The sequence below is a fragment of the Dunckerocampus dactyliophorus genome, chromosome 17 (genome assembly GCF_027744805.1).
Source record: "Dunckerocampus dactyliophorus isolate RoL2022-P2 chromosome 17, RoL_Ddac_1.1, whole genome shotgun sequence".
NCBI classification, from domain to species: domain Eukaryota; kingdom Metazoa; phylum Chordata; class Actinopteri; order Syngnathiformes; family Syngnathidae; genus Dunckerocampus; species Dunckerocampus dactyliophorus.
In genome coordinates, this window is record NC_072835.1 from 23,371,244 (window position 1) to 23,386,432 (window position 15,189).

The 15,189-nt window shown below is 43.2% G+C and overlaps 1 protein-coding gene across 5 annotated transcripts; it reads right to left on the reverse strand.

Moving 5' to 3' along the window:
• Nucleotides 1-1,845: 1,845 nt before the first annotated feature.
• On the reverse strand, nucleotides 1,846-14,815 carry usp20 (ubiquitin specific peptidase 20). Of its 5 annotated transcripts, none has more exons than XM_054758223.1 (24): nucleotides 14,303-14,814; nucleotides 14,050-14,103; nucleotides 13,762-13,824; nucleotides 13,549-13,683; nucleotides 13,373-13,469; nucleotides 13,228-13,297; nucleotides 13,035-13,148; nucleotides 12,522-12,600; nucleotides 11,705-12,197; nucleotides 11,479-11,628; nucleotides 11,282-11,394; nucleotides 10,996-11,168; nucleotides 10,797-10,891; nucleotides 10,684-10,717; nucleotides 10,564-10,609; nucleotides 8,390-8,570; nucleotides 8,202-8,328; nucleotides 6,465-6,634; nucleotides 4,600-4,681; nucleotides 4,330-4,438; nucleotides 4,161-4,263; nucleotides 4,016-4,084; nucleotides 3,760-3,928; nucleotides 1,846-2,937 (listed from the first exon to the last, which is right to left on the reverse strand). In XM_054758223.1, the coding sequence occupies exons 1-23, from the start codon at nucleotides 14,378-14,380 to the stop codon at nucleotides 3,771-3,773; spliced, it is 2,793 nt and encodes a 930-aa protein (XP_054614198.1). In that variant the 5' UTR covers nucleotides 14,381-14,814; the 3' UTR covers nucleotides 1,846-2,937; nucleotides 3,760-3,770. The 5 variants fall into 5 exon arrangements, 4 of the variants coding, with proteins under 4 accessions (XP_054614198.1, XP_054614197.1, XP_054614196.1 ...); XM_054758222.1 differs by having other exon boundaries at nucleotides 12,501-12,600; nucleotides 14,303-14,813; XM_054758221.1 differs by having other exon boundaries at nucleotides 13,228-13,469; nucleotides 14,303-14,815.
• Between the last annotated feature and the right edge of the window lie 374 nt (nucleotides 14,816-15,189).

Consider the following 15,189-nt stretch of genomic DNA (forward strand, 5'->3'; position numbering starts at 1 on the left):
CTCATGTTGGAAGTGACGCTTTGACTTCCCTTGAATTTCTTTTTTTTTTTTGACCTTGTGGTTGCCTCACTGGCAACATATGAAGATTCCTAGCAAAATATGGGCTGTGTGTGTGTGTGTGTGTGTGTGTGGTTGCAACACAATGAAACTTTCCATGGCTACTGAATCCACTTTACAATCGAGTCACCTTATTACTCACAAAACCATCAAATCAGTGAGTAAGACTATATAGCTATATAGCTATATAGCTACCTATCATATGTCCTCACATAGTGGCTGGGATGTGTATTTGCTGTGTTTATTGATTTAAACTAAAGTGATTACATTTTAAAAAGTACACTAAGTCCCCAACTTACAAACACAATTGGTTCCAGACGGTTCCGTTCTTAAGTCGAATTGTTCTTAAGTAGGGAAAAGGTAATATTAGCAATGATATAGGTACTACATGTACGTGTATACATATACAGTATATGTGTATGTATGTAAATATGAGTTTGGATGCAGTAGTAATATTAAACCAGGATAATGAATGAAAAGAAACAATAATAAAAGTGATATAATAATACGTAATGATAAATGTTATTTACCTTTGAAGAGGAGTGGTCGAGCATACGTCGTCGTGGAGGAGGAGGAGGAGATATTGATAAAAGGACAAATGGTGGTGGTGGTTAGACTCTTCTAAAAGAGGTAGTGTTCTGTGGGTGGTGTAGAATTAAGCAGGCCTATTAACTCTTCATAAACTTTAATAACACGGTCTGTCCGGGTTGCATCGTACAACTACAACGTAGCTTTTCTTCACTTCTCCTCCCCCCAGTCTGCCTGTAACTGTTGGTCCCATTAGCAGTGTCACAGTGCCCTCTACTGGTCAAGCATGTACAGTAGCAGTAGAAATACTGATTGAGCGACTACAAGGCAAAATAAAATAAAATATAGACCAGTCGGCTTGTGTTCGTATCCGCGAGTGTTTGCTACACGGATGTTCGTAAGTTGGGGACCTAGTGTAACTGTAAAAGCTAAAACTTCCGGCTTTATTTGGAAAATGTGCTGGTAAAGTAGCTGGTAAGTGATGTGTTATTGAACTCAAGCTTGAAGACTGCTAATTGAAGGTGTACTGAGACCGCGAGCTTCGACAAAAAAACATTGTGGTTAGACTACCAAAAGTTGTTGCTGTAATTGCAAAGTAAGCAGTTTTTATGAAATATCACAATAAAAACACTTGATGACGTCATGTGTTAGCTAACGAGTGAATTGACAATTAGCTAACAATTGTTAATGGATAGTTGACATGTGGCGCTAAGATAGCTATTGGGAGTATATGGACGATGAGCATGCGGTGCTAACAAGAACGAATGGAAAACTACAATGTGTAGCTAACTTTGCTTTGAGGAGCTAATCAAGTCGATAACAATAATGGATGACTGCCGAGCTGGGACCGTTGGTTTTGTCCATGAAGACACCTGTCTGCATTGCAGCCTCTTGGAACATCCACAGTACATCAGACTTGAAGGTAACGACATTTCTTACACGTTACATATTATTTGTATTTTGTTTACCAGTCTTTAATCTTGGGGACTGTCAATTTTCTTAGAAGCTGAGGAATAGCTTCCTCTTAAAAGTCTGCTGTAAACTTTACAGATGCCATGCGTGCTCTGTAGTAGTGGGACACATGCTCGTACTAATTAATCAACGGGAAAGCATCTGTTTGACCACACCGAGCAATTGATTTATTATTTGAAGAGACGTAACTATTTTGAACAGTCATTATGCTAAATGACAACAAATCCTTTAATAGTAATAACGATGATCACAGGGCGTCAAATAATGATAGCAACTCAGGACACGTGGTGAAATACCAACCACTTTAATCATTTAATCACCAACCAGTGCATCACACGGAGATACATGAAGAACATCCTGTTGACATTTCAAAGTGGCACTGCTGTCGTGTGCAACAGTGGTTGACATTCCGTCGTGACGTAAGGTTACGGGTGACCGTTAGCAGCTGGACTCTCGGACTCTTGCTTGGGGGATAATTCGGGTGCATTTCATGAAGTTATAGCTGCACTGAAAGGCCAACATTTTCAGAGTATGATACTACTAGCTGAGCTTGATTCAACCCCTTTGGAGGCTCTAGATTCCAATTTTAAGTGCTCAATTTGAAATCTATTTCTACTGAAGGACGTGTGTGTGTGTCACATGATGCGAGCTGCGAGCTGGTAAGTGGTTATTTAAAATGCTGCTAATCCATACAACTACAGCTCACAAGTATATTCAGACCTAGACCTATTGTTTGTCAGCTTGTTATGACTTCAAAACCTTTTCACTTGGTTCAAGATAATCTTTTGTAAACAATGCACTGTTGTCGCCGTGTTCTTGCTCGTGACATTTTATCACCATCCATGCAAGCATCTTGAAACATGTTTTATGGCTAGTGGTGCCCTGGACCTGAACAGGAGTGCTTCAGAAGTTCCGTTTTTCCGAAAAGAAAAGAAAATGCAAACGCTGCATTCATACTGTTGGTGAAATGAGCTGCATGCTTTTCTTTTGAAGTTCACATGAAAATAATTGCTCCTTGCACGCATGCTAGGTGCTTTCATTTGCGCTGGCTAGACGTTCCAGATGCAGTGTGTATTTATTTAACAATGTGGGCTGCAGGTGTGCAGGCTGCTATGCAAGTAATAAGCAGGCCAGCAATAGGAAAGGAAAGGTCTCTGTGGTAAAGAAGACGTCGACTTGATACAAGATGCAGCAGCTTCAGTCGATGTCTTAACATGAATCTCAGGCTTTAACTTCATTTCCAGAATAACAAAAAAAGTCCACAATAAGAAGCGCTGTTTCCGTCCAGTGGCAGCAGAGTATATACCGCTGCGACATCCACTCACAGGCGGGGAGGTGCAAATTCCTCAGCTGTCTGCGAGGGCAAACGGTGGAGAGGAGCTGCGAGGATAAGGGAATAATAAAAGTTAGGAAGGAAAAGTTACAGCTGTTTAAATAACGGCTATGCCGCTGCTGCTTCCGCCGCCTCCATTATTCTTATTCTTGGCCACAGTGTGAAAAGAATCCAAGAGCTGACGTCAACGATGGAAATGTTTAACCTTTCAAGACCACAACTTCCAGTCAATGGTTACACACCGGCGCCTGGTTAGTCCAACACACAAGCTGTGGGCAAGTACACAATTGTACTGCTTACGTGACGGAACAAAGACCAATTCACTGTGCTTTGGGAAAAGTGGAACTTCAAATAATACAGGAAGTCCTACTTTTTTTCTCAGAATATTCCAACTATATTCTCGTAATGTTATGGTGTTACTGGGATATAAACATTTTATTTTTGTAAAAATGTTAACTTAATTCATATAATTACCTTTTCTCTCAGACTTATTTTCACAACATGAAAACATCTCGTCCGCGACCCTAATGAGGAAGAAGCGGTATAGAAAATGGATGGATGGATGGATGGAAAACATCTCGTAAAAGTGACTGTCGATACATTTACACATTTATTCTCCTAATATTAGGACTTCATTCTCCCAAAATGAAAAGCTGATGTAAAATTATGGATTTTTGCTCTTTTAAGATTGACCTTACTCATAAGATTTGATTTTTTTTTTTTCAATAAAATTTAGATTTTATTCTTGTAATATGAAGACTTTATTCTTGTATTTTTCCTGTTTTTTATTATTGGACATACTTCAACTACATTCAGATAAAACTGCATTTTTCCTCCTAACATTGTGAAAGGGGGGGAAAGCTTCCAACCTTTTGTGATGTCAGAGCGCTCTGGTCTCAGCTTCTATCTTCCTCTCTCCGTGAAGGCTGTCGGGGTCGGGTGCGGCCACCGTTTGTCTGACGGCAATCTCGGGTCCGCCGCCGTAAATGGCCAACAAGTACTGCCAGGTCTCCTCTGAAATCTGACCGTAATCTGCGCCTGGGGGGGGGGGGATGGGGGATGGGGGGACACGCACTTTTAAGGCAGCGTTGTCTTTTGCAGGGCGGTGTCAGTGGTGAGGCTCACCTTGCTTGAGCTGAATGTGTCCTGCCTTCATGACGCCTATCTTACTGTTGTCGATGGAACCAGGAGGCTCTGTGCGGAAGAAGGCACGTACAGTAGGTAGAGGGACGGAAGACACGACGTGATGCGTCTGTGTGCCACACCTTACCTTTGTCTTTGCCTTTGACGAAACTCTCCCACTCGCGGAACCACTGCATGCTGATGCAGAGGATGACTGTGGGCGCCTCCTCGGCCTGGAACTCTTTGTTCAGCTGCACACAAAAAATCACATCCTGTCAGTTACACTCGTCTTCCAAACACACTGCAGCACTTTTTACCTTAATGAAGGTGTCTATTTCTGTTTTTCTGCGTTTAGACAGCGCCTCGATCTCCACCTGGCAGATGGCGCACATGTACAGGTGGTTGACTGCGGGCCCGCCTCCAAACCTGACAACAAACACAAACCGTGTGCTAAAACGATCCGTGTCTCCCCCTGGCAGGAAAATCTACTGTATCATCAAACTTGGACACCCGTGCTCCGTTTCTCATAGCGCATTCCCGAGCATCCTCCGGCATGTAATTGCCTGCAAGCGTGTTAAAATAGTTACCTGTTGTAAAGGTACTCCCACACATTCTGCGGCACGATGACGACCAGGTCGTCAATGTAGTGGTATTTATTAGGGGGGATGCCTGGAGGAAGACATGTCAAATATGCGTGAGGAGGTCTTCATGCTTTGGAGAAATGTTACTTTTACGTGGCTAGTGTAAAATGTCAACTCCATTAAAAGTGGCTAATATAAAAGTACACAATCTTATGGGATCCAAGACAAGAATGCTCCTTTTCCCAACCTAATGCTCCCTTTTGACTGACACTGTCAGACATGTTATGGTTGAATATTCATCATAATAAAGTCCTAAAACTTATATTAACTTCTATCGGTATGATAGACTACAGTTGTACAAGCACAATAATAACCCTTTTTTTTTTTTAAATGAGTACTTTACCTGACAGCATCTAACATCAGATCTGGAAAGGCGATTGCTTGCATTTGCCAGAATGTTTAATGCAGCGGTTGTCAAATGGTTTCAGCCTGGGACCCGTATTTTACAATAGCCATTAAATTGTGACCCACTATTTTAATTTTTATATTTTTTATACTTAAATCCTGTTACATTTTTTTATTTACAATTTTTTAAAGCTATATTTAGGTTGTTTTTATTTTTTTTACACTGAAGTCATTTTTCATTTCAATTTTTTATTATTTGCATTTTTAAGTATTTTCTTTACACTCCGTTAGTCTTATTTTTATATTTATTTATTCCTTCATTTATTTTATTTAGATTTTTTCTACTTTTATTTGTCAAACCAAACAAATGTTTTTTGTTGTTTTTTTTAATCTGCTGTCATCTTTTGAGACATTAATACACATAATTACGCATCCCAAGTACATACACTCATTATTCACACTCCTACCGTCAGGCAGACGCTACAGGAGTTTGAAGTCCAGGACCACAAGGCTGGCAAACAGCTTTTACCCACAGGCCATCAGGCTTCTCAACGAAGCACTCACACACGCCGCACGCAACACACACTCATAGCACTTTATTTATTTATTTATTTGTATTATTTATCTGTATTAATGTCTCTTCTGTTGTTGTTGCTTAATTTATTGGTATTTATGTTTCTTATGTTCTTATTCTTTCTTGTGTTTTCTTTCTTTTCTTGGGCGAATGAACAGAATAAGAATTTCATTGCATAGCAGAACAACCAGTTTTACTGTGCAGATGACAATAAAACTCTTGAATTTTAAAGGAAGAGAAAATATTGCTCAATTTTACTTTAAAATAAGTCAGACATGAGTTGTAAATGGCATAGTTGAATGTCATTTTTGACTTGGTGTCTGCGACCCACCCACAATGGATCACCACTTTTGGGTCCCGAACCACTGGTTTAATGCAAGCTTCCTGCTGGAAGTTGGAGTGCATGGGCACATAAGCACAATATATCCATTTTGGGCATTCCAAAATTCCAGGGGGCACTGAGTGGTTGGCATGTTAGCCACACAGACCTGGTTTCGAATCTCTGTGTGGAGTTTGCATGTTCTCCCTGCACGTGCGTGTGTTTTCTCCGGGTGCATGTTAGATTAATAAAATTGTCCATACGTGTGAGTGTGAATGATTGTGTGTCTATATGTGCCCTGCCATTGGCTGGCCACCAGTCCAGTGTGTACCCCGCCTCTTGCCCGAAGTCAGGCAGGGACCCTAATGAGGATAAACGGCATAGAAAACGGATGGATATGCATTCCAATACACATGTCATGTAAACACAATTAAAAGTGCGCATCTCATCAACCCAGTGAGATATCGTTGTTTTTTTTTTTTAATTGTTGTGAAATACTAATATGCCAAAAATATGTAAATGTGCAACGAAATGAGTACGTCCAATGAGGATGCTCTTGGAAAGACAGGTTACCTCCATGGTGACAGAGGAAGGTGTGGTTGCTGATGGCACCGGGCTCTGCGAAGGTGTTGAACTTGTTGAGCCATTCTCGTGAGATGTAAAACTGCAGCAGGCTTGGCTCCTTGGTGCTGGCCAGAGCCACCACCTTCTGCCTCTCTCTCACAGAGTCCTCGCTGCTTTTCCTGCACAGAATTCCAAAAATTGTCTGAGTGTACGTAAGTGCATGATGGTTAGGGCAGTGTTTCCCATATTATTGCTAACACACTTCATAGAGAGAATAAGGAGATGTAGCAGGAGGGATCAGAGTTGCCAACATGGCGACATGTTGCTATATTTACCAAGTAATCAGACTCCTCTAGATAGCCTAGCGACTAATCTAGTGATGACATTTATTGTGGTGAAGATATACAGTAGACGTGTGTGTTCAAGTGAAAGAACAAGTTGTAAAGTTAGGTATTGTTTCACTTTTGTGTCTCTTAGCAGCTACCTGTGGTGCGTTCAAGGACCGCCGAACAAAGTGCAAAATCTTAAAGCTTGACAAACACTGTCAATGAAACAAAGACATAGACATGTAAATATTGTGGGCTTTCTAAAAGAGACTGATGTGAAAGCACGTGTCCCTCTTCTCAACAAGCTGCAGGTGCTGCTGTGGGCCACCTCAAACCACTCACAGGCGGCTTGGTCTTGTTTGTGACATTAACCCATTGACTGCCAGCCATGTTCAGACAGGGAGCTCCATGCTGCCAGAGTTTTTTTTCAAGACCCACAGAATATTGAATTTTAGGACGACATAAACATTGAAACTATCTAAACAAACTTTAGACTCTCTTCTTTCATCAGAAAAAAAAGTTTGTTTCTAGCCTTTTTGGGTCTTCAGATATTGGCGGTAGAACATAGGCTACTTTCAGCAAAAACACCTGACTTTGAGCAAAAAACAGAGAAAACAAGCTTTTTCTGCAGAGAAGCAAATTCAAGCAGAGTGACGGTGGGGTCTGCTGGATCCGGGGATGAATCCCTGCTGCTGACCTGTACAGACGGCAGCCACTCGTCAGAAGAATCAGGGTCGGGTTCTGAGTCACCTGACTCTGAACTGCTTCCGGTGTCGCGCCACACTGCTCAGCAACGCTAACCATTGCTTGTTGTTTCGGCTCCCATTGTCAACTGCATTTGTGTCTACGTCACCTACATCACCCATGTCACCTCTATCTTTGGCGATCACGTGACTACTAAGGGCAGATCCACCACCAGACAAGCTCTGTGACAGTGTTAGCTGCCTGGATTTTTTGTCTCCGCTCGATTTCTGCATGTGTTTCGCCGTTTTCCTCTCTCAACCCACAATCCGTCTTCTTCATAGACAATCTGTCTGCTGGTTGGAGGAAAAGAAAACTGCTGCCCCCTACTGGGACAGAACTACATTGCCTATAAGTCAGAAATTCAAAAATTCACACACGCTGAGTAAGACTTTGATCTATAGCTCCCGCGAAAAAAAGCTAAAGACGTCAATAAACGTCTTTGGCAGTGAAAGAGTTAAAAAAAAAAAAAGTGACAAACAAGCACCAAGAAAGTTAATTTGTAGTTGTAAACACACTTGTTGTGATTTTCCTGGGTTTTTTTTGTCTCCCACAACGACATTTCTCTGTCCTACAGCGTCCATTACAATTATGGCTAATTATGCAAATGTGGCAATGACATCATTACATCATCATTGCATCCAATGGGAAACACTGTTATGTAGTGGTTTCTGCTTACCTGTAGAAGAGCACATAGGCTTCTGCATTCTGCACCACAGTCTCGTGGACCTCAGTGACGTACTGGTCATCAAATTCATACCACTGCCCGTTCATGACGTTCTGACAGTACGCTATGTAGTGCCCACCTGCAAGGAAAAGACAATTGTATAAGTGTGTAAAACTCATTTAGATTTTTTTTTGTCATACTTCCAGCAGTGCCGTGGTGACAGATGACAGAGAGCAGATCATAAGTGGTGACTTGGGAGGGACTGTCCTTGGCCAGGAAGGGTCGCATGTCTAGGCCCTCCAGCGGGAAGGAAACATGGCTGCCGATCTTGAAGGAATACATCACCTCATGCCGGAAACGTTTCAGGTGAATGCACAGAATCTGCACCACAAATGCGTACCACAAAATTTAAATCGCTGCTTTGTGATCAGAGGGGGATGGTATGGGATGGTAATGTGCTTTCTACAGGCTGAATTTAAGGCACGATCAGTGTAGGATTAGTAGTGCTGTGTTAGTGATGTCATAGTGTGTAAAGCACAAATAAACATCAATTTTCAGGGCAAATTTTCAAAAAAATGAAGCTCCATAAGACAGAGGTTCATTAAACAGATTCATTACTGTCCCATTTAAATGTGCAGTTGTCCCTCGTTTATAGCGGTTAGTTGGTTCCAGACACAACCACATTAAATACATTTCTGTGACATAGGATTCAATGTTAACAAAAGTGATATTGTCATAGTTAGAGCATAGAAAATTTTTTATGACATTATTAAAGCCCTGTAGACATGAAATAACACCCCTATAGTCACATTTACACTCCTATTCTTTGTTTAAACCACATTGCAACTCTCATGCTGCAGGAACTCGAGACGGTGGCTAGCTGTGAGCTAACCAGTTAGCCTGTATTTCTTGAAAACTTAAAGTCAAAAACTTACCACTTCCACATGGGATGGGAGAACTTTTTTTCACTCTATCATGCCATGCCATGGCTGACTTCATGCAGTGTTGAGGTAATGTCATGTAAGCTAATGTTTTGTGTCATCACTGCCGCCTTGTGGCCATCCATTCATCCATTTTCTATGCAGCTTCTCCTCATTAGGGTTGCACATATAGACAAACAACCATTCACACTCACATTCATACCTATGGACAATGTAGAGTCTCCAATGAAGCTAACATGCATGTTTTTGGAATGTGGGAGGAAACCGGAGTACCTGGAGAAAACCCACACACACACGGGGAGAACATGCAAACTCCACACAGAAATGCCCATGGGAGAATCCAACCCAGGTCTTCCCATCTCCAGACTGTGACTGTGTGGCCAACATGCTAACAACTAGACCACCGCGCTAGACCCACGGTGTAAGAAGGAGAGGTTCCGCAGGTCCTTCATACCGACCGCTGTCAGGCTCTACAACACCTGCACCACCTGAACCATGTTGTAGTCACTATGTATTCTTTACTTGCGTATCTTGCTTGCTGCTGTAACAAGTGAATTTCAGTGAAGTGAATAAAGTACAATACAAATACAATACAAATAGACCACCCCTAGTGGCCAGAATACCACATATCACTTGCATTTCTAATAAATACAAGTCTAATAATAGACAATAGTCTACCAGGAAACAGCCATTATTTATTAATTGATTAATTTCTGAAAAAACGCAATATAGTCAGGGAGCGATAATCGAACCACGATATTGCAAGGGATGACACAGTCGTCCGTCACCACTTTACAGTTCGAACATAGCTCCCTCACGCTATCCTGGTTTTTCAAAGGTTGATTAATTAATAAATTATCGCTGTTTTATGGTTGACTGTGGCCTACTATTAGTTAAACATATTGAAAAACATCATTTAGTGAATTGGAGGCTAACTAGTTAGCTCGGTAGCTATGCTTAAAGCGGCAGCAGTCTCTTGGGTCTGTGCAGCGATCCCGTAGCGTGCGCATAAGAGCTGTGCAATGTGGTGTAAAAAAGATAGCAGTAGTGTGTACGTGTATGCCAGATGTATGTCAGACTGGCTGACCTGTATATCAATCAAATGACAACCGTCATAGTTAAGATGGATTTTAATGCCTCGCGACTGGCCCACATTACGTTGGAGATGCTACAATGAGAAGGAACTTTCCCACTGCTCACATGTGAGTTATGTCTTCTTATCGCTTATCAACTATAGGGGTGTTATTTCATGTCTACAGGGCTCTAATAATGGTAAAAGGTCAAAGAGGTTTTCTAAGCTCTAACTACAGCAATATTTCATTTATTACTATCTAATCCTACTTTGCGGAAATACACCGGTCAGGTCTGGAACCAATTAACAGTGATAAACGAGGGATGTCTGTAGTCACTGTGTTAAGACAAATGAAGTATACCTCTGGAAGTCGGAGCACTTTGCAGTATTTCACCCCATTTCTCAACCTGCAAATGCATGAGTAAAAATAACCATGAGCAACAAATTTTTTATGTATTATTTGCTGTCTTTATGTACTCACTTTTTACATCTCTCGCAGCTGTACATGTTGTCTCCTGCCAAAATAATAGCAAAGCAAAGATGTGTTATGTATTTATATTGGCACATGAACCCAAGTGTGGCGCTGGTCTTGACCTTTGAGTTCATCTGCAGCAAAGAAGGCAGCAAGGCAGTCCTCCAAAGTCACCATGGGACCCCAAAACCAGCTGGGGATGCACGAGACCACAAACCTATTCCAGGGAGGACGTTATCAGATGCCAGATTTGTTTTTTTGTTAGATGTCAACCAGGTTACTAGTGGTCAAAAAAACAACAAAAAAATGGGCTCTACTGACCGGCGTATGGAGTCCATGATGTAGGAGATCCATCCCTGTGAGCCGTACGTTTCAGGACTTGTGCCGGTCTTGACTGGCATGTTCTGGTGGATGGAGGAGTGCAGCTTGGCTAAGTCCTCCTTCCCAGGAATAGGCAGGGACAGGTCTTGGAAGGTTTCCACTGTAGTAGACACCTGTGGTAGCAGGAAAAGAGTCATGGTGGATGACATGCTCTTTTACCTTCATTAATCATGGGCCATTTTTGCCATGAAAGTGGCGCCCCCTGCTGTTCAAGCACACAACTCACCCTGTCACAGGTCAAGCACTGGACCAGGCTGAGGATGGAGCCGTCAAAGATGTCAGAGATGACGCTGCGATAGTGCACCTGCTTCTTCTTCTTGGACGTGAGCAGCAGTTGAGCTAAAGCGGCGAATAAAAATGTGATGTGGTGGAAGTTGCTGAATAAGCACCAACAGCTGTGAGGACAAGAGGAAGTGTCGGCACCTTTCTTAAAAGGGTAGGCAGCTCCTGCCGAGCGTAGTGGGCTGGAGCGAGGCGGACTGGAGGACAGTTTGGAATGGAGCTCCTGGAGGCTCCTGACGGGACTGCAGGGAGTGGAATGTGGGTGGGGCATTGACGCTTCATTGTTTGGCTCTGCATCAAGAGGTCAAGAAGAAGTGCACATTATTTAAAATATGTTAAGTCATCAGGCAGTTTTAAAGCTTCTTACCTGAGCTCTTGTCTGCTCCTGTAGGACTTGATTGCTTGTTGTCTTGCGTTTGGGTGTCACTATTTGGCCCCAACACGCACTCCTCCTCCTCCTCGTCTCCTCTCTCTGCAACGCCATCCCCAGCTGCGGTGTCCACATCCGCATCCTCATCTATTTCCTGTGAGGCTCCGCGTAGCGGCGAGCCGGACACCCTCCTCTCCTTCAGCCTCTCCTTCTCCGAGATCACCCCGCCGACGGGGCCGTCCCCCGCCGCCGAGGGCAAATGGATGCCGTCGCACTCATCCTGCCCCTGCAGCTCACTGTCCCCAGCGCCTCCCACCTCTCCCCGGTCGCTGCTGGAGCCCGAGTCGCAGGACAAGAAGTCATCCTCGGACGGGGAGCGGTCGCCGTCCAGCCTCTCCTCGCTGTCGCTGCTCACGCCGCACTCGCTCAAAGGCTCTTTGAGCTCCTCGTGGAGCTGGTCCATCAGACAGCGCAGAAACTCCTGTGTGTCCTTTTTGTACAATTACAACAAAACACAGGATGATGCACAGCAGAGCTGTTCTTCTAAAACAAACATGTTGAACACTTATCTTCCTAAAATAATTCTTGTATTGAATTTCATTAGATTGTGTACCTAATGTTATGGCCAGTCACTGTACACTGGCATTAGACAAGTCTACAGCAGCTTACTAGCTTCCTTAACATTCAGCGTATTTGAGTACATAGAAAAGTGGAATATGAAATATTATTTTTGGAATATGAAATGGAAATAAGGTCTTTTTTGTGTGTGTGTGTTTTTTTTAAGGGTAGTTACCTGCTGGGTGCTTGACCCTACCTGCTGAGCATAACCACGAAACATGGGGTTCAGCAACTTGATGCCATGAGACAGACTGGTCGGCACCACATAGCTGGGCCTGGAAGGGCAGCGGTTATGACAGTTTGAATACAGACTGTGGACTTTGCAGACGTGGCATCTGTAAAGCTGACGCCGACAGCGGGCTTTGAAGACAAAGCATTCCGGAGAACTGCTAAGGATATAAAACACTAAATCAAAAAGCATTAGGGAACACAAGTGAGTAGCGACGGAGTTCTACGCTTCAGTGAGTAACAGAGGCCAGAGTACAGTACAGAATAATGTACACATTGTATTGTATTATATGCTATTTTAATGATGTATTTAGTATATAAAATTATGCTTAAAAAAAGAAAATACATAATAGAAATGTAGTTTTACAAGTACCACTAATTATACCACTAATAAATTAATACAGTAATACCCCTAATACACGCCTGATACACTCTGCAGTTGAGTAGCTGTCCCTCCATTAACCTCTGTGCTGTTTATTACCGTTTTTTATGCCAGAGTTCTGAGATTAGTTTCTGGTAGCTCTTGCAGAGAGCGGGCTTCTTCTCGGTCCGCACCAGACCGCCGCAGTCCAGGAAGAACTGAGTGAGAGGAGGACTGCAAAAAAACGGCAGAAGAGGAATGTCAGATGGAGGTGGTGTCAGACGGTTTCAGCTCAACAGTGAAGAGAACTCACCAGTTGGACAGGGCTTGGAGAGCAGCATTCATGTAGCAGGAGTTGCCAATATTTTTCATCCCTGTTAGACCTGAAAGATGTGACGAGAGAAATGCAATCTGATGTTGTTTGGGAGAGGAAATGAGGAACGACGGAAGCGATATACCTCTGGGTTTAAGCTCGTCCTCTTCAGACTCAGACCCTTCGTCTTCTGCCACGGCGATCGGCACGCCTTTTAGTGGGTGACCAAGTGGCGCGGCTTCCTGGTAAAGAATAGCTTTATGTGTCACTTCCAGCATAGTCACCCATTTTGGGCGGGCGCTGGGGGGCGGCTTTAGTTACCTGCTCCAAGGCTGCACAGTGGTGGGGGGCTGCAGGCACCAGGGCGGGCCTGGCCTCTAGAAACACCTCCCGCTCGCACACATAGCACCAGATCCTAAAAGTGGTCAGGTTCACTGTCAGGTTGTGCTTCTTAGCCTAAATGGAAGAGAATATGAATTTAATTTGTTCTTTCTTTTTTTTTTTGTACATCCTTGACTTAGAGGGGGTGCTTACCTGAGCATGCAGGGTGCTGTGATCAGAGTAGGACTCTCCACAGCCAACGAATGCGCAGTCATTCTACCGTGCAAAAACACTGCCGTTATAAAATAATACAATGCATCTCAACATTTATCTTGTGCATGTGTACTTAGGCTGGCCCCTGAGTGTGCGCGTGCATGCATGTAACAAGGAAAATCACCCCAGAGAATTGCATCATGCTTTAATGTGTACCCAAAGAAGCGTCTTGTCTGCAGGATTTAGATGCCATATCACTCTTTTTCCAAGACATCTAAAGATTATTACCTGAAGACAGGCCCAGAGGTTTGGCCCCCCGACACCACATGACTGGCAGGTTCCCTACAGGAAACGATATAAAACAATCAGTACAGTTTTATTACGGACATGAGTGTAAAGAGTACTGTTAAGGTATGTGTACATAGTCTCTGGAAGTGAACATATTGCAGCTCCACTCTTATTTACACTGATCCATGTAGCTAGCATGAACGTCAGTGTCAGTGGATGGAAGGGGCAACACAGGAAACGAATGAAGACCCACCTTGGATTTCTGAAGGAGGTCATCTTTGGTGACCTCTCCTATGGCGTCCAGGTGGGGACAAAGGTCTTGCTCGGCCATACTTCATTCACTTGCTACAAAAACGATGCACACGACAAGCTAATGCTAGCGTCGACCGATGACAGGACACAAAAGCAAGTACCACGATTGCACATCGTGTCTGAATTCCTAAATGACGGCAACTTTTCACAAGTAGCCTCACTCGATTAATGTAAACAGCGACAAAGAAGACACAAGAGGCCGCACCGACGACAACGATCGCTGGAGAAGATGCTAAAGATGCTGGCGGCAGCCATGACAGTTCCACTGTCGTCTTTATGGCATGTGACAGCTGTCACGGTGACAACAGCGTCATCATCCCGGGAACAAAGCACACCGGCTGCGAATGGATGGTGAGAGGTTGAACCGAATGACAACAGGCCTCCCCCACAACAACACGTTCCCCCCTCCGCGTCATCGCCAGCACTTGACGTCGCAGGGCTGGGGAGCGCTGACGGTGTGACGTCACGACGTCTATTTGCTCTATAACGCGAACATAAAATAGTGTACGTATGTAAATATCAATCGAAACAGAGCACTGTAATCAAGGCGCAATTTCACACAACTGATCGTAATAATCATTATTTCAAATTACATAAAAACGTAAAAAAAATATATAAGAAAATATTCGGGCAATCCGTTTCATAAAACACTTACAACTCAAACTCAGATTCTTTGTTTATACTGAATTACTTCTCCGTTAAAAATAACATTCCTATTAAGAAAATTATTGTTTACATATGCTATAACGCCGATCCTGGATCTGTAGTGGCTTGATTGTAATACAGATTCAAACATATGTATAATCTGATTCCAGATCTGCCCTTCCC